General features: G+C 37.7%; 1 protein-coding gene across 1 annotated transcript in view; it reads right to left on the reverse strand.

Moving 5' to 3' along the window:
• LOC126339334 (uncharacterized) overlaps positions 1 to 19,782 on the reverse strand; it is an 81,127-nt gene that overhangs the window by 29,089 nt on the left and 32,256 nt on the right. The window contains exons 3-5 of the mRNA XM_050001626.1: positions 6,368 to 6,511; positions 575 to 691; positions 84 to 488 (exon numbers count right to left, since the gene is read on the reverse strand). Coding sequence (XP_049857583.1) covers positions 84 to 488; positions 575 to 691; positions 6,368 to 6,511 — 666 coding nt within the window. The remainder of the gene's footprint in view (positions 1 to 83; positions 489 to 574; positions 692 to 6,367; positions 6,512 to 19,782) is intronic.

Consider the following 19,782-nt stretch of genomic DNA (forward strand, 5'->3'; position numbering starts at 1 on the left):
CAACAAAATTGAGATGAAAACCACTGCAGTGGCACCAAAACAAAAAGCATGCAATACAGAAATCCATAAAATTATTTCCATACCTTAGGTAGCTTGGTTTTCGTGAAGTCTTGAAATGATGTAAAATCATCTTCGCAATGCACAAATCCATCTTCATGTAACTTGAGAGACACTACTTTCTCCATTGTGTTTATGTTGGATGACTTACAATCAAAACTTTGCATATCAGAGAACGTGTTATGTAAAGGGACAGGAACAAGGGTTGTCATATTTTCCATTGAATTAAGAACTTCATTGTCAACTTCCTTTATCATATCTGCATTTGAAAACTGAAAGGATGGGAAAGTATCTTCATATGACAACACATATTCTTGTTCTTGATGCATCTCTCCTTGCAAGCTGCCATTTTTATGGATTCCACAAGAACTAATACCCTCTTTTTCTAAAAATTTCAGCATTGACATATCTGTAGTTCTATTCTCTTCTTTCTGAAATGTAATAAAATAGTGCAGTACTACAGTAGCAAATGCAATACATTTGAAACAGATGAATAGACGACAAATTTTGGGCTTACCATATTTACTGAATTGTGTGCTTTCTTTAGGGACTCTTGCTTTTCTTCGACCATACCTTCAGTTTCATATATTTTGTTTTCACTTTCTGCAACATCTCTTCTCACAGAGTTATCAGGCTGTGAAACAGATATAAAATAACTCAAAATTTATGTAATAATAATCAGCCCATATAGAATTAAAATTACACCTTGAAGGAGAGAATTTTTGTATTCAATGGTAACACAGCACAAAATACCAAATTATAAACTAAGTATACTAAAAAAGTTTAGTTATATACAACTCTCTCATATTTGTCATTTGCTTTAGCATCTGCAGTGTCATTAAAGAGCTAAAGAGAAATGAAGTCCACAACTATAATACAATGGAGCAAAAATAATTTCTATAACATAGGTTTTGCATTCTTGTCTAGGGTTCAGAATGGTATTTAATATTATCTTGCAAAAGCCTTTAACAGGTTTCCAGCAGACATTAGGTAAAAACTGCAAATTCCCAGATACTGAAAAATTATATAAAAGAGTATCTTAGTAGATACTGATTCTATAATTTATCAGAATATTTGGACTCAGGAACATAAATCCCATATAACATTACTGCTCATATTAAACAGGTTTTAACTTGGCAGTTCATAGACAGCTGACACACGTGTCTCATAGGCAAATTGCTAGACTGTGGAAGCAGAGGTGTTGGGGGTTAGTTCCCTGGTCAGCCCCAGCATTTTTATCTGTCACTTATCACTTCCTTCACATATTTGGTAATGTTTGTTAATGTTAAAACTGCACAGCTGCACCCTGGTCCTCATGTAACTGTTTGGGTAAGCCAGTTCAGTGGTTGGAGGAAGGCAATGACAAAACACCTCCGATAACACCAAGTACTATTGAGTAATATACTACAGCCCCCTATGTATAGCTCCCGGAGGAACAAAAAGACAAGATTAGATTAATCACAATATGCACTGAAGCATTCTTCCTGAACTCCATACATGACTATAAAGGAATAAACCTCAATACATGCATGTAAGTGGTTTGCAGAGTATAAATGAAGATGTAGACGTAGTAATATAAAATTAACATGATTTTATGATTATCTTTATTTTCAGCTCAGTTAAGGCTTTTGTGTCCTGCAACTGCAATATAAATAAACCACAATATGATTGCCCCTGGGAGTGATAACACTTTGGTCATCTCTTTGTGAGTCAGTGCATAATTGGGGTTGATAGTATTTGCATAACTTACCTTTAAGCACTGATAGTCCAGTACCCTTCTATCAAAATCAAAAAACAAAAAATTGTATCTTTTCTATGAATGAGAACAGAAGTCTCTTTTTGGAACAGTTGTTCTGGTTTTTTGATTTACGACTGTTACATAGCAGAAGCATGGAATTTCTCACTGTCATTAACAATCATAACATTTTTCTGCTCACTGAAAAAACCTTTTTCAATAAAAAAAATGCAATTGTTCCTGTGGTTTTCATATAGCAAACATTGTGCTACACACAGAAAATTTGGGAAAGGTAAATAAATAAAAGAACAAGAAAGTGACACAGATGAGTCCTGAGGGACCCTTCAGATGATTGTAGTTTCATCAAGAGAGCCCTGTTTCCTTACTATGTAGTGCTGTACTCAGCTGTTCCTTTTACTCAGACATTCTCAGCTCAACAAGAAGACAAAGTTGTTTATTTTACCCAAAAACCTTCTTCGATCAGGAAGTATCATGTGAGGGCATGTTAATTACTTAGTGAAAGGGGAAAATGATTGGTACGAGATAAATACCATTTTTGAAAAGTTCCTCCCAGTAGCAGAAAGATAATTGAAGATTCAGTGGCATCACTGACCACAGAATTCAGTGAGGTAGCTAAGAGTATTATTGGATGAAAATACAAACAATAAAATACAGATGTACTAGATTTAGTCAGGATAACAATGTGTCTCTCAGTGATGTAAGTTTCAGTGACTCATCCATTAAACACATACCAAAAATTATTGTTATTTTGCTCAAAAATGGTTCAGAAGAAAGAAAGGTTGGAGTTTAGATGGGGAAAGGAGTCAGCCATGGCCTAATTGAGGGAAAAGTCCCAGATTGCTTGAAGTAATTTAGATAAAGAAGGAATACCAAAAACTGGTTGGCCAGGCACTTTGAACTCTGTTCCTCTCTTAATACAGTTCTGGACTCTTAACAAAATTACTCAATGAAGGAAAGCAGTAATTCTCATCCCTGCATCAAGTGAGCAGTGAAGTATTTAAAACTTATGATTCATTAGTGGGTTGGTCTTACGGTACATGCTGGGCAAACAGTCATGCCAGGAGACATCACATCAGTACCATGTAACACCATTTGTAGCCTAGATAATGGCCACAGTACCATGGGGAAGAGACTCTATCAATTTCTTCAGGTATGCCATACCCAGCTGATAATATACACTCTAAGAAAAGAAAGAAAAATGATGCACAACAAGTGAATTATCCAAATGGGATGGAAATTAGTAGATGTGATGTACATGTACAGACAAACAAATTACTACAACTTCAGCAAAATTGGATGATTTAGTCAAGGGAAAGATCTTCATAAATTTGGCAAGTAAATAATGTATTGGTCCACCTGGCCCATATGCAAGCAGTTATTCAACATGGCATTGATTGGTTAATTAAGATCAAATACCCTTGTTGGACAAGGTAGGGTTTAGCAAACATGATGACAGACAGTACAAACACTCGTTGAGTGTAGGCGGGCATTATCATGCTGAAATGTAAGCTCAGTATGGCTTGCCATGTAGAGCAACAAAATGGGGCATAGAATATTGTTGACATACCACTGGACAGTAATGATGCCACAGATGACAACCAAAGGGGTGCTGTTATAAAAACAGATAGTACTTAAAACCATCACTCCTGGCTGTTTGGCTTATGGCAGTGATAGTCAGGTTGGTGTCCCACCACCATCTGAGGCATCTCAAAACATGTCTTCGACCTGGAATATCATTGACTGGAAAAGAATTATCTTCGGTGATGAGTCCCACTTTGAATTAAGCACCAGTGATAAATAAAGACATATCTAGTCACAACCCAGACAGTGATGGGTTACCAACCAGACCATCACCTTGGACCATTATGGCCAGGGCCCTCCAACCATTTTGGGATTTTGATGATCCAACCTGCCAAGTGGACAGAACTGGGAATGATACCCCTCAGGAGGGAATCCAACAACTTTTATCAGCCAATGCCAAGCTGAATAACTGCTTCCATAACGGCCAGAGGTCGAACAACATGTTACTGACTTTCTCCATTTGTGAAGCTCTTTCTCTTGAATAAATCATACATTTTAATTGGAACTGTGTCATCTGTACCTCTGTACCTATACAATGCACCTACTGATTTGTGTCCTATTAACTCCTTTGTGGTGTGTTGTTTTTCTTGTCTTAAGAGTACATTACATCCCACAGATCTACCCAAGTGCACAGATACTGATTGCTATGTTTCACCTGCTTTTCCAGATAGTCCCCAACATTTTCTATAGGACAGAGCCTGGGTGATTTTGCAAGTCATTCAAGATGCAATCAAGTTCCTGAGTGTTTGTCACATGAAGAAGATACACATGCCACCCTGCAAATGTGGCTGTTGTCATACTGGAATATGGTGGTGCCCACAACATACTCATCATGAAGATTTAGAAGAAATGGCAACAGTCAGTCACCAAGAATGTCAAAATAAACATCCCAGTTCCTGGTCAGTAATCTGGATGAGTTGGCCCAAGCAAAGGTACAAAGATATCCCCAAAACATCACAGAACCACCTCCACCCTGAATTGCACCCTGCACACTCTGTGACTTCAATGTCCCATTGGGCCGTAGAAGAACTTGACACCTCGCATCATTTGAAAAGAGACAAAATTATTACTCACTGGACCACACTACATGCCTTCAGTCATCGACTGCCCAGTTTCTATGTTGCTTGGTCCAATGAAGACATGTAACTTTATTTTCCACAGTGAGTAATGGCCTTTTGCAATGTACCTGCTCTACAATTTCCTCTGCATGCAGTTCCTTACAACTGGCTGAGATGGATCTGCGTTCACTGACAGCAGCAGTTCCAGTCAGGTTCAAAACCAATTGCCACTGACAAGTCATGAAACCTGTCTTTGGTCCCTGTTAGTTAGAATCATTTTATGAGCACTGGTATTACATGACTGAAAGTGGTGCACCATTTGTTGCAGACACACTGGACAGCCCACACTGACACATCCGTAAATTTGATGATTTATTCACTGTGAGGTAAGAGGAACATACAAGGACAGTAACTCCTTTCTGCCATTCTATTATGTCTCCATGCTGAGCCATCTTACTATGCTAAGGTCATGTAACCAACTGCACGTACACAGATCACTTCACTAACAACATTTGTAGCAGTGGAGGATCATATGACTGGATGGTATCAGCTCTACAACATTTAATTTGCTTTAAAGTACCAATGTGCTCCTTTAAGAAGGTGGCTAATATTTCATCCAGTAAACTTAGCTTTGCAACTAGTAAATGACCGAAAGTATTTTACCTGGAAAACTGAAATACTAGCAACATTCATTACTAACTTATCAACCTTGAGCCTCAGGCAAATATCACTCCTAGTATTTTCAAGAATTTTTGAGAAAGCAGCATGAGCTAGAAGGAAGACTAATTTTTTGGAGATTATCTCATTAACTATCTCTTAATCAGACCTCAGTTTATTACATACCCACCTCCACAGGCATGTTGTCTGACACATTCCTGAGCAATGGCACTCAAATTGGGGGTAAGCAGAATCAAATTCTTGTGGAGGATGAAATTTTTGCTGTCAGTATTTGGCAAGAAAGGGGATGTGATGTGGTGGTGTAAAGTTCCGGATCACCAGTCTTTGTGTCAGTGATCTGGATTCAGTCCCAAACCTCCCCACAGTGTCTCATAAAGTGAGGGCATGTGCCACTGTTGACGGTGATCATAGTTATCCATAATATTCAGCTACACAAAGTTTATTGTCTGACACCAGACTTCAAAATGATATTCTCAAAGACTTTGCAGACTTATTTGTATTTTAGTGAGGCATCATTTAGTTGTAACCAAGTCTTCGAGAAGTTCCCCATTGGTAAATGATAATAAAAATTATATGGAACTTTGGAACAGAGGTTCTTATTAAAACTGTAGGGAATAAAGCACACAGGGGATGTTTTCTGTTAATATATATTGAAGTTAATTAAATAGAAATAGAAGATATGCTTTTAAAGCTGCACCTTTTCTCAAAGCAGTACTTTTTAAGCTGTCTCATATATTTTTTGCCTATGGCCTTGTACAGTGATCACACTAATTCCCATCACATCACCTAAATTAAGCACTATCAGGCTTGGCTAGCACTTGGGTGGATGATTGTCTAGATCAGTCAAGCACTGTTGGCAAGTGGGGTATACTCAGCCCTTGTGAGGCCAATTTAGAAACAATTTAATTCAAAAGTTGTGGTTCCAGTCACAAAAACGGACAGTGGCTGGAATAGCAATGAGCTAACCACATGCCCTCCATATCTGCATCCATTGATATCTATGGGCTGAGAATAACACACTGGTCAGTCAGTAATATAACACCTTCAAGACCTGTTCAAATTGAATTTGTATGTTTGTTTACAGTAAGGATGAGTTTATACAAAGAACAGATGAGGCCCTTTATTTAAGGTGCATTTTTCTCAGTTTTGCAAAGTAGTTTTCAAATCTGTTACATATTAGTTCTAAGAAAAAAACTACATATAATGTCTAAATACTATAAAGTGACATGGTTATTACCTTTGTTTTTTCCTCTTTTGATTTTAAGTACTCATTGAACTTGTTGTTAGATTCAATGCACATAACAACAAGCTCATGAGTAGTGTTCAGTTTATCAACACAATCTGAGCAGACAAACACTGGAAAATCATCTTCTGCAGCCACCTGGGAGAAGAATAAATGAGCATTTAAAATAAATAATAAACTAATTTCAATTATGTATGCATGAAATATATGCCCTAAGAGGGAAAAAAAGGAATGTAGTCATTCCAGCTTTCAGAGAGAAATAAAAGGATTACGGACAATCAGGAAACACTGCTTATATGTCACATAAAACTCAGATGGCACTAATAACACAATGGTTTGGTAGGTTAGGCTTATGATACTAAAGCAAATATATGAAATTCTAATCGTTTCTGTTATCGTGTGATGATAAGACCACAGTAATACTGAATAACAAAGAAGGTGTGGCACAAATTCATTTATTTTTCCTCTTAAATTTAGCCTATCCTGATGTGATCAAAGTTAGACCTCAGTATGATGATAAATGAATGAAGAAAATAGAATAGAACAAGTCCATTTTAAACAGTTTTGCATTTAATCAATTTCATCACAAAAAGTTTATCAGAAGATGCTTTACATTATTCCTAGTTACAGTAAAATTATGTTACAATAAGTTATTTTCATGATATATTCTCTTGGGTGTCTGCATAAATTTTTCTAAGGTGAGGCAAATTTCTGAAAACACTTTTTTTATCTAATTGATACCAAGAAATAGAAAATGGATGTGCCTCAGGAACTAAAATTGACAAGAAGTCAACTCATAGTTATGGAATTATTATTTTTAAGATAGACTACTTTGATGCCTTAATGGTAAGAATATTGATAATTGGATTGGTCCCTTTCTGCAGCTCAAAAGCAGCTGGACAAGGAAGAGGCAGACAACAGATTTCTTACATTATTTCAGCACCACTCTGTACAGGTTCGCACCCATGTTAACTCAGAACAGCATCAAGGGATTAGCATAATTTCTTGTGAATGGTGTGAAAACCAAGAAATCTCAATACAGTTAGTTGTTAAACTCACAGTACCTTCTGTCTTGCCAGTCAATGTTAAGCTGCTATTTAGTAGTGTCATAAACAATCGTTGTTAGAAATTCAATAAAATTCTGTAATGAGAAAAATCCTGTACCCAGATTTCAGGAGGGGGACACCCTCCCCCTCACAATCACCTATGTATATTTTGTCATATGCATTGTAGGAATCAGTACTTCTGGCAACAGACTTAATGCTGCATGGAATGTAGTGAAATGAAAGACATGACAACCAGCTACAGAACAAAGTAACAGCACTACTGAACTGAATGGAAGAGCTATAACTGGTGAGTCACAGGTAACAAACATATTTAATAATCATTTATTAAATATAGCAGAAAGCATAGGGAGAAACAGCTCAAGAGAAAAATCACAACAGTATGATGGAAAATTAGCTTTCACAAAATTCAGTCATATGAATGTCTCACCAACTTCTCCTTCTGAAATTAAGGAAATTATAAATTCTTTCAAAAACAAAATCTCAGCTGGTTTTGATAGTGCTACCACTAGAGTGCTAAATATGTGTTCCCATGTAATAAGCCCAGTCTTACCCAAAATATTTAATGAATCAGTAAACCAAGGCATTTCTCCAGGGAGACTGAAATATGACATTATTAAACCCCTCTTTAAGAAAAGTGATAAAAAAGGTGTCAATAACCACTGACCTGTTCCACTGCTATCATTTTCCAAAACTTTTGAGAAGGTGTTATCCACTGTCGTTTCTAATATATGTAAATGAACGTCTGTCTAATATACAATAAGAACAATTAGTTCTTTTTGGAGGTGATAGTTGTATTGTGATCAGTCCAACCATACATACAGAAACAGATGAAATAGTAAACAAAGTTCGTAAGAGTATCATTGGCTAGTTTTCTGTAAATGGTCCCATCCTAAATTTTAAAAAGACACAACATATTCAGTTCTGCACATCTAGAGGTACTGCACCAATGATAAGTGGAACGCAAGGTGAGGAAACAATGAATAGGGCGGAAACTTCACAATTCTAAGGTATCCATATTGACCAGAATTTAAATTGGTAAAAGCACTTTTTGGAACTCCTTAACCAACTTAGTTCAGCCACATTTGCACTTTGAATCATTGCAAATTTTGGGGAGAGACAACTCAGTATCCTGACATACAATGGCATCCAAAATTAAAGCAACAAAAGGAAATTTGCAAGGCTGCACTTATTTTGCCACAAAACAGTGTAAACAGATGATAGTAAAGTATGAACAATGTAAAGAATACAGAATGCAAATGACTGCAACATTCAGAATGGTAGACAAAAATGTTTTTAGTTTTTTCCAACTTAACAGATTTGCACACATTCTATGACAAATGGCTAATGTGCTCAGTATGGGATGTGACCACCTCTGGCAACAGGCTTGACAATGATGGGCACGATGTGAATGATGTCATCATTCTCATATTGAGGCAGTAATGCCCATTCTTCCTGTAGAGCTGCTCACAGTCTTGCAGAGTGGTTGATGAATGCTGACATGATGCAACCCATCTCCCTACTGCATCCCAGACATGCTCTATGCGATTCAAATCAGGAAAGCAAGCAAACCATGGGATGCGTGCAATATCTTCTATTTCCAAGAAAACATCAACCACCCTTGTTCTATGAGATCATGTATTATCAACCATCAATACAATGTCTGCCAACTGTGGTGGCCAAGCAGTTCTAGGCGCTTCAGTCCGGAACCGTGTGACCGCTACGGTTGCAGGTTCGAATCCTGCCTCGGGCATGGATGTGTGTGATGTCCTTAGGTTAGTTAGGTTTAAGTAGTTCTAAGTTCTAGGTGATTGATGACCTCAGACGTTAAGTCCCAAAGTGCTCAGAGCCATTTGAACCATTTTTGAATACAATGTCTGGACCCAAAACACCTTACAACAACCACAGATGGGATCCCTAGATCTCATCACCATACCTGATAGCAGTTAAACATTGCCGATTCACCTGTACAATTTCATGAAGAAGAGTTCGAGTGTTACACATAATCCCTGCACACACCATTAGGTATCCTCCACAATCTCAGTCACTTTCCACAATTTTTTGGTCCCAAAATTATTTTCCAAGCTCCCTCCAGATGGGAATCCATTGAGAACCACTCTCCAGACTAAATCAGGACTCATCTGTGAAAACAACATTGACCCACCATTGGACAATCCAGGTGGCATGTTGATGACTCCACTCTAGACGTTCCTTTATGTGAAGACACATCAGAGGTAGATATACAGCATGTCTCTGATAATAAAGGGCACTATGCCAAACCTTTCTGCATGCCATTTCCCTCAATACGACATGTCCAGTGAATGCTGTGAGCTCACGTGTCAGTTGCCATGCAGCTCTAAGGTGGTAACATCGTGCCCTTACAGCCTAATAATGGTCCTCTATTATGAAGTCACATATGGTTGCCCCTGCCCTGGTCTTTGGGATACAGTTTCAATCTCTATAAACCATTGTCACACCCAAAAAACAACACAATGATTCACATTAAGCTGTTGGGCCAAATCAGTTTGCAACTGTCCTGCTTCCTTTATTTCTATGGCCCTCCACTGCAGAGAATCTGTAGGCATTTTCTCTATGGCATACTACACTGTTTGTGACTGTGTACACAATAATTGTGGTAGTGGGGATACCTGGCAGCACTATCTCATTTCATAGGTGACCTGACATCATCATTGGCACGATTCACTGTTCATTGGAATCCCATCTTCCATGCTGAATACAATCATATGGACATCTGGTTGACCGTTTGTATGATCGAATTAGAAACAGGAAGGAAAAACAGTGGTATGTTGCTTTAATTTTGGAGATCAGTGTAGTTTCCATATTTCGATCCAATAATTTCATTTGGAATAATGTCTGGGGAATATGTGGTGCTCACCAGTGATCATCTTGTAGACATCTGTTTAAGGAATTGGGTATTCTGACTACTGTATCACAATATATTTATTTCCTCATGAAGAGTGTTGTAAATTGATTGAGTGACTGGTTGATTTATTCATCCATAGAACAACATACATTGTATTGATGTTTTCAAATATTTGTGCAGTTCAAAAGGAACAATGATGTATATAATTACAATAACAGAAAGAAAAATTAGACTCATTACCCCATATTAAGGTTGTTTTTAGCACACAAAGGGGTGCAAAATGCTGCAACAAAAATTTTTGATCATTTATGCAGTGACATATAATTTCTGACAGACAGAAAAGTAAAATTTGGTAACAAACTGAGAAAGTTTCTCCTTGACAACTCCCTCCATTCCATAGAAGAATTTCTATTACTGTAATGTGTGAAAGGTAGCAGGTAGATATTAATAATTCACATCTGTATATCTTTTTTCTTTCACACAGAAATGTTCAAAATGTAACCACATGTACAAATTAACTGCCATGTGAATGTAAAATGAGTTGTTCCATTTATTTATGACCTAATGTGCAAAATGATCCATGGAACATGTTAACTAACTAGCTGTAAGATAATTCACATATGAAACAGATGTAGTATGTGTGTGTAGGTTTAACATACCATATTTCAAAATATTGTACAATACAAGATATTTGAAAAACTTTCATACATTCTTGCAAGACTTTACCTGCATGGAAGAAGACAGAAACTTGGGGAATTTTAACTTATATGTAGGACTAAAAATGTTTTAACTATAATGGAAATTCTTGGATGGAGCAACAAGTAAAATGACAGAAAGACAACCACTCACCTACAAGAGATCACTCCACAGAGCACAGAAACACATAAAGAAAAACAGCATTCTCACTAACTTTGGAGATCTAGCTCTATTTATAGCAACAATACACACATTCACACACACAACCACCAAATACCCAAACACACCTATATTTAGTGTGTATGGTGAACTGCCAATTACCTTCAGTTCTTGAAACCTCCTCAATCATTTCCACTGTGGGGTCTCAATAAACATAGCACTGATGACCTAACACAACTTCAAACAGTTCCATGAATGATAGTGTGTTTCCTAGATCGTACCTGATCATGTTGTGCTAAAGGAGAGCATCCCCCAAGATTCTGTTCAAGATGTAAGCAATTTTGCTCTACTTATCACGTACAGCACTAAGTTCTGTTCAATGTTCAGCTTTCGTGAAATAATTCTGATATATTCCACACCTCCTCCAGCCTAATAACCACAAGTTGTCTTCAGCTGACATGGACCAAGTTAGGAAATGAACTGAATGTTGTGGTTTCAAATTCTTTTCAGAATTACATCATTCTCATGGTGTTTTTGGCCAAGCTAAATTGTGCACAAGTGATGCTGCCCTCAGTTTCCAGAATTCACTAACTAAATGGCCTTAATTTTAGGTGAAAAATTAATACAATTTTCGCATCTGCAACACTCTTAAAAGAAATGCCATAAGGTACTTAAACCCTCACCCTTCCTAGTATTGCTTGAGTCAACATAACCACATAAACACATCTGAAATTTATACTTTCCTTGTTTTTAAAACCATTATTTTCAAAATATATGACTTTCTGCTCCTTATTCATTTGTATCAATTGATGTTTTGTTTAGCTTTATATTTACGACACATTAAAATTTATTCATGATTTTTGCACTGAGTGCCACTGGGATCACTGTGACACCAATCTATTTATCTATACTTGAATGTGATACTATGATAATAGAACAATAACTGATGAAAATACATTTCCTAGATGCTTTCGTAATCACTGTTATGGTTTCTTGACTCAGCTGTGTCTTACCTCAATATGTCACAGAATTACCTTGTGAGTAGAAAGTGTTAGAGTAGTCCTGAAATATTAGCAGTTTTGGATGAAAAACAGGTATTAAGTGAAATATCGTGTAATGATAATGGAGAGATTGGTACTACTTTTTCTGAAGGGAGTGAATCAGCTGAAGATTCTGATGATGATGTTTGATATTTGGGTACTATGGTTCCTGGAGATGATACATCACAAATCATAATGTTTTCAAGCAACTACATTTTATCTATTAAGTGTAGAACCATGGACCTTGCCGTTGGTGGGGAGGCTTGTGAGCCTCAACGATACAGATAGCCGTACCGTAGGTGCAACTACAATGGAGAGATATCTGTTGAGAGGCCATAAAAACGTGTGTTTCCTGAAGAGGGGCAGCAGCCTTTTCAGTAGTTGCAGGGGTAACAGTCTGGATGATTGACTGATCTGGCCTTGTAACACTAACTAAAACGACCTTTCTGTGCCGGTACATCAAACGGCTAAAAGCAAGGGGAAACTACAGCCAAAATTTTTCCCGAGGGCATGCAGCTTTACTGTATGGTTAAATGATGATGACGTCCTCTTGGGTAAAATATTCCGGAGGTAAAATAGTCCCCCATTGGATCTCCGCGTGGGGACTACACAGGAGGATGTTGTTATGATAAAGAAAACTGTTGTTCTACAGACTGGAGCGTGGAATGTCAGATCCCTTAATCAGGCAGGTAGGTTAGAAAATTTAAAAATGGAAATGGATAGGTTAAAGTTAGCTATAGTGGGAATAAGTGAAGTTTGGTGGTAGGAGGAAGAAGACTTCTGGTCAGCTGAATACAGGGTTATAAATGCAAAATCGAATAGGGGTAATGTAGGAGTACGTTTAATAATGAATAGGAAAATAGGAATGTGGATAAGTGACTACAAACAGCATAGTGAACGCATTATTGTGGCCAAGATAGATACAAAGCCCATGCCTAAGACAGTAGTACAAGTTTACATGTCAACTACCTCTGCAGATGACGAAGAGATTGATGAAATGTATGATGAGATAAAAGAAATTATTCAGATAGTGAAGGGAGACGAAAATTTAAGTCATTATATAATGGTAAGACAAAGATTCAGGAGCCAGGTTTTAAATTGTAAGACATTTCCAGGGGCAGATGTGGACTCTGACCACAACTATTGGTAATGAACTGTAAATTAAAACTGAAGAAACTGCAAAAAAGTGAGAATTTAAGGAGATGAGACCTGGATAAACTGAAAGAACCAGAGGTTGTAGAGAGCTTAAGGGAGAGCATTAGGGAACGATTGATAAGAATGGGGGAAATAAATACAGTGAAAGAAGAATGGGTAGCTTTGTGAGATGAAATAGTGAAGGTAGCAGATGATCAAGTAGGTAAAAAGACGAGGGCTAATAGAAATCTTTGGGGAACAGAATAAATATTGAATTTAACTGATGAAAGGAGAAAATTTAAAAATTCAGTAAATGAAGCAGGCAAAAAGGAATACAAATGTCTCAAAAATAAGATGGACAGGAAGTGCAAAATGGCTAAGCAGGGATGGCTAGCGGACAAATGAAAGGATGTAGAGACACATATCAATAGGGGTAAGATAGATACTGCCTACAGGAAAATTAAAGAGACCTTTGCAGAAAAGAGAACAACTTGCATGAATATCAACAGCTCAGATGGAAACCCAGTTCTAAGCAAAGAAGGGAAAGCAGAAAGGTGGAAGGAGTATATAGAGGGTCGATACAGGAGCGATGTTCTTGAGGACAATATTGTGGTAGTGGAAGAGGATGTAGATGAAGATGAAATGGGAGATATGATACTGTGTGAAGAGTTTGACAGAGCACTGAAAGATCTAAGTTGAAACAAGGCACAGGGAGTAGACATCATTTCATTAGAACTACTGACAGCCTTGGGAGAGCCAGGCCTAACAAAACTCTACCATCTAGTGAGCAAGATGTATGGGACAGGCGAAATACCCTCAGATTTCGAGGAGAATATAATAATTCCAATCCCAAAGAAAATATGTGTTGACAGATGTGAAAATTACTGAACTATCAGTTTAATAAGCCATGGCTGCAAAATACTAAAACGAATTCTTTACAGGTGAATGGAAAAAGTGGTAGAAGCCGACCTTGGAGAAGATCAGTTCGGATTCTGTAGAAATTTTGGAACACATGAGGCACATGTGGCAACCCTACGACTTATCTTAGAAAATAGGTTGAGAAAAAGCAAACCTACATTTCTAGCATTTGTAGACTTAGAGAAAGCTTTTGACAATGTTGACTGATTCCAGCAGATGGCACTTATAAGAGTTGAGGGGCATGAAAGGGAAGCAGTGGTTGGGAAGGGAGTGAGACAGGGTTGTAGCCTGTCCCCAATGTTCTTCAGTCTGTATATTGAGCAAGCTGGAAACAAAAGAAAAATTCGGAATAGGTATTAAAATCCATGGAGAAGAAATAAAAATTTTAAGGTTCGCCGATGACATTGTAATTCTGTCAAACAGACCAAAGGACCTGGAAGAGCACCTGAATGGAATGGATAGTGTCTTGAAAGGAGGATATAAGATGAACATCAACAAAAGCAAAATGAGGATAATGGAATGTAGTTGAATTAAATTTAGTGATGCTGCAGGAATTATATTAGGAAATGAGACACTTAAAGTAGTAAATGAGTTTGATCTTTGCGAAGCAAAATAACTGATGATGGACAAAGTAGATAGGATGTAAAATGTGACGCAATGGCAAGGAAAGCATTTCTGAAGAAGAGAAATTTGTTAACATCCAGTACAGATTTATATGTTAGGAAGTCATTTCTGAAAGTTTTTGTATGGAGTGTAGACATGTATTGAAGTGAAACGTGGATGATAAATAGTTTAGACAAGAAGAGAATAGAAGCTTTCAAAATGTGGTGCATCAGAAGAATGCTGAAGACTAGATGGATAGATCACATAAATAATGTGGAGGTATTGAACAGAACTGGAGAGAAGAGAAATATGTGGCACAACTTGACAAGAAGAAGGGATCGGTTGGTAGCGTATATTCTGAGGCATCAAGGGATCACCAATTTAGTATTGGAGGGCAGTGTGGAGGGTAAAAATCATAGAGGAGACCAAGAGATGAATACACTAAAGAGATTCAGAAGGATGTAGGTTGCAGTAGGTACTGGGAGATGAAGAAGCTTGCACAGGATAGAGTAGCATGGAGAGTTGCATCAAATCAGTCTCTGAACTGAAGACCACAACAACAACAACAATTAAAAAAACAGTCTTGATCGCAAATTTCTTTTAATCGAAGTGACTGGTTTCAATCCTTAAGGATCATCTTCAGACTCTGAAATAAGTAATGTACAGATAGAGGGATCCTTACGGTAACATATACAGGGTGGTCCGTTGATAGTGACCAGGCCAAATATCTCACGAAATAAGCATCAAACAAAAAAATTACAAAAAACAAAACTTGTCTAACTTGAAGGGGAAACCCAGATGGCACTATGGTTGGCCCGGTAGATGGCACTGGCGAAGGTCAAACAGATATCAACTGCATTTTTTAAAATAGGAACCCCCATTTTTATTACATATTTTTGTAGTAAATAAAGAAATATGAATGTTTTAGTTAGACCACTTTTTTCGCTTTGTGGTACATGGTGCTGTAATAGTCACAAGCACATGGCTCACAATTTTAGATGAACAGTTCGTAACAGGTTGGTTTTTTTAAATTAAAATACAGAACATAGGTACGTTTGAACATTTTATTTCGGTTGTTTCAATGTGAATCATGTACCTTTGTGAACTTATCGTTTCTGAGAACACATGCTGTTACAGTGTGATTACCTGTAAATACCACATTAATGCAATAAAAGCTGAAATTGATGTCCGTCAACCTCAATGCATTTGGCAATATGTGTAATGACATTCCTCTCAACAGCAAGTAGTTTGCCTTCCGTAATGTTCACACATGCATTGACAATGCGCTGACGCATGTTGACAGGCATTGTTGGTGGATCACGATAGCAAATATCCTTCAACTTTCCCCGCAGAAAGAAATACGGGGATATCAGATCCAGTGAACGTGTGGGCCATGGTATGGTGCTTTGACGACCAATCCACCTGTCATGAAATATGCTATTCAGTACCTCTTCAACCGCACATGAGCTATGTACCAGACATCCATCATCTTGGAAGTACATCGCCATTATTCTACCATGCAGTGAAACATCTTGTAGTAACATTGGTAGAAATTTACATAGGAAAGCACCATTTAGATTGCCATCAATAAAATGGGAGCCAATTATCCGTACTCTCATAATGCCGCACCATACATTAACCCACAAAGGTCGTTGATGTTTCACTTGTAGCAGCCATCATGGATTTTCCATTGCCCAATAGTGCATATTATGCTGGTTTATGTTACTGCTGTTGGTGAATGACGCTTCGTCTCTAAATAGAATGCGTGGAAAAAATCTGTCATCGTCCCGTAATTTCACTTGTGCCCAGTAGCAGAACTGTACATGACATTCAAAGTCATCGCCATGAAATTCCTGGTGCATAGAAATATGGTACAGGTGCAATCAATGTTGATGTACCATTCTTGACACCAACGATTTTGAGATTCACAATTCTCGTGGAGTTTGTATGCCACTGATGTGCAGATTAGCCACGACAGCAACTAAAACACCTACTTGGGCATCATCATTTGTTGCACGTCATGGTTGACATTCCACATGTGGCTGAACACTTCCTGTTTCCTTAAATAACATAAGTATCTGGTGAACGGTCCAGACAGTTGGATGATGTTGTACAGTATACCGAACAGCATACATAGCGCATGCCGTTTGGGCATTTTGATCACAATAGCGATACATCGACATGATATCAACCTTTTCTGCAGTTGTTAAATGGTCCATTTTAACACAGGTAATGTATCACAAAGCAAATAGCATCCACACTGGTGGAATGTTATGTGATACCACATACTTATACGTTCGTGACTATTACAGCGCCATCTATCACAAAGTGAAAAAAGTGGTCCAGATAAAACATTCATATTTCTTTACGTACAACATGAATACGTAATAAAAAACGGGGGTTCCTATTTTAAAAAATGTTGTTGATATCCGTTTGACCTACAACAGCACCATCTAGCGGGCCAACCATAGCGCCATGTGGTTTCCCCCTTCAAGCTAGACAAGTTTCGTTCTTTGTAGTTTTTTTCGTTTGATGCTTATTTCGTGAGATATTTGGTCTGGTCACTATCAATGGACCACCCTGTATACACTGAAATAAGATTACAAACTACATATAGCCAGAATGGCAGGTGGACTTCCATGGAGCAGGCTGTGCCGATCTATGATGAACTGATAGGCAGTTCAGTGTTGTGGTTTGGTGCAGCCTGCTCCATGGAAGTCACCTGCTGTTCTGGGTATATGTAGTTTGTAATCTTATTTCTGTGTATATACGTTACTGTGAGGATCCCTCTATCTTCACATGTGTTATTACAGAGTTTGAAGATCATCCTTATGGACTAAAACCAGTCATTCTGATTAAAAGAAATTTACGATCAAGACCAATTTTTTTTTTTTTTTTTTAATTATCAGTGGTACATGTAGTTTTGGTGATCCTGGGGGGAGAGATTATAGTGGCCTGTAAATTATATGTCTAAAGAATGCTTATGAGATTTTGTTTTTCATTTGAGTTTTTCTGGAAATTTATCTTGAAGTCACCACATCATTTTTTTTTCTTGTTATCTTTAAGTTTATTGAGTGCGCTGTCTATTTTCTGTAGGAAAATATGGGAGTTCCCATCTGGGCTCCGGTACAAGCAAATTATTATTGTTTTTAGTGATGTTATTTCTGTAGCTGAAATATCAAAGTCTTTGTCTTTTCCCAGTATCTCAAAGGATTTTAAGCAGTGATGTTCAGTGTTACTTCTAACAAAAATGCATGTCCCACTATGGGTGGAGGATGTCCTGCAGAATGATGCAGATAATGTTAATCCTGGTAATTTTTGTGATTGCTAACATATCAGTACTCAACCAATGTTCCCTTGAGATCATCTGACAAGAGTATTTTGAATTTATGGATTTTATTCAGAATTATAGAGGGCCTATACAAGGGCGATGTACTTGAGGACAATATTTTGGAAATGGAAGAGGATGTAGATGAAGATGAAATGGGAGACACGATACTGCGTGAAGAGTTTGACAGAGCACTGAAAGACCTGAGTCAAAACAAAGCCCCGGGGGTAGACAACATTCCATTAGAACTACTGACAACCTTGGGAGAGCCAGTCCTGACAAAACTCTACCATCTGGTGAGCAAGATGTATGAGACAGGCGAAATACCATATTTACTCAAATCTAAGCTGTACATTTTTCCGGGTTTGGTAATTCATATAACCGCACACGGCCTAGTAATGAGTGAAAAGTAATCGGAGTTTCAACCACTCCATTTTCATACATTATCCAACTAAGTAAATACAAATCCATATTGTTCATCTGCGAATGTAGCAGCATTACAATGTACAGCGAAAATCCAACTGGCAAGACTGTTTGGGATGTTTGTCACTATGGCCAACTCTGCATTCTGAATTTTTTCCTACCTGTGAGATGAGATGGTTGCTAATAGGAACTTTTATGAATTGTGAATCACATGCAGTATTCTCTTCACTATAAGAATAATACGAATATAAACATTCTGCCATGTATTCTTTCGTGTTGCTGCTATCTCATTTAAATCCTGTCTGCCTAATAAATAACGAAACTAGAGTGAGACAACAGCAAACATGGAAGAATATACATATCATGATATGTTTCTATTCATATTATTCCTATTGCCTAATAGTGATACAGTCAGAAATAAAGCATGGCAATTGACTAGATATTAAAATCTTATATGACTCTAATTACTGTGCAGAATGTAATGTACTGAAGAGGCGTCTGCAAAGATTTTCAAACGGAGAAAATTTTTCGCTAAACTCTCGTTCACAACATCTTCTACCATACGCAGTCTACTATTTGATTCTTGTTGATCATTATCAAAGGAAGCAGCAGTGTAAGTAACAACAAATAGCAGTCTCTTGCCATTGTTTCGCCAGTGAGATGATTCTCCCCCCCCCCCCCCCCCCCCTCTCTCTCTCTCTCTCTCTCTCTCTCTCTCTTTTTAATTGTAAGTGGCGGTAGCGCACACAAAAGCAAGCCATGCCGCGAGTGGCGACAGGCTGTAAACACTCATTATCAAAATGCAACAAACAATGCATGACACAGTACAGTAATGCATTTTCAGCTTTGAGTGACGTAAATGCCTATAACAAAGAGAACGGCACTTATCAGATTAAGGAAAAATAAGCAATCAATTCAAACCAGACGAAGCACGTGAAAAAGGAAGGGTACCCATATAAATACGGACAGAGCACCTGACGCATAGCAACGGCTACCTGGTATAGCTTAACTGCTAAGCTTACGACTCGAACCAAACTACTGTAGCTGTATTGTCATTCATTCAACCTAAATTGTGTCTCATATTACAATGGACCAACTTTGTTTCGATTTGGAGGAGCAGCCTAAAACTTTTCTCTTCCCTTGAATTTCGAGTCTCAAAT

This window comes from Schistocerca gregaria, chromosome 1 (genome assembly GCF_023897955.1).
Source record: "Schistocerca gregaria isolate iqSchGreg1 chromosome 1, iqSchGreg1.2, whole genome shotgun sequence".
NCBI classification, from domain to species: domain Eukaryota; kingdom Metazoa; phylum Arthropoda; class Insecta; order Orthoptera; family Acrididae; genus Schistocerca; species Schistocerca gregaria.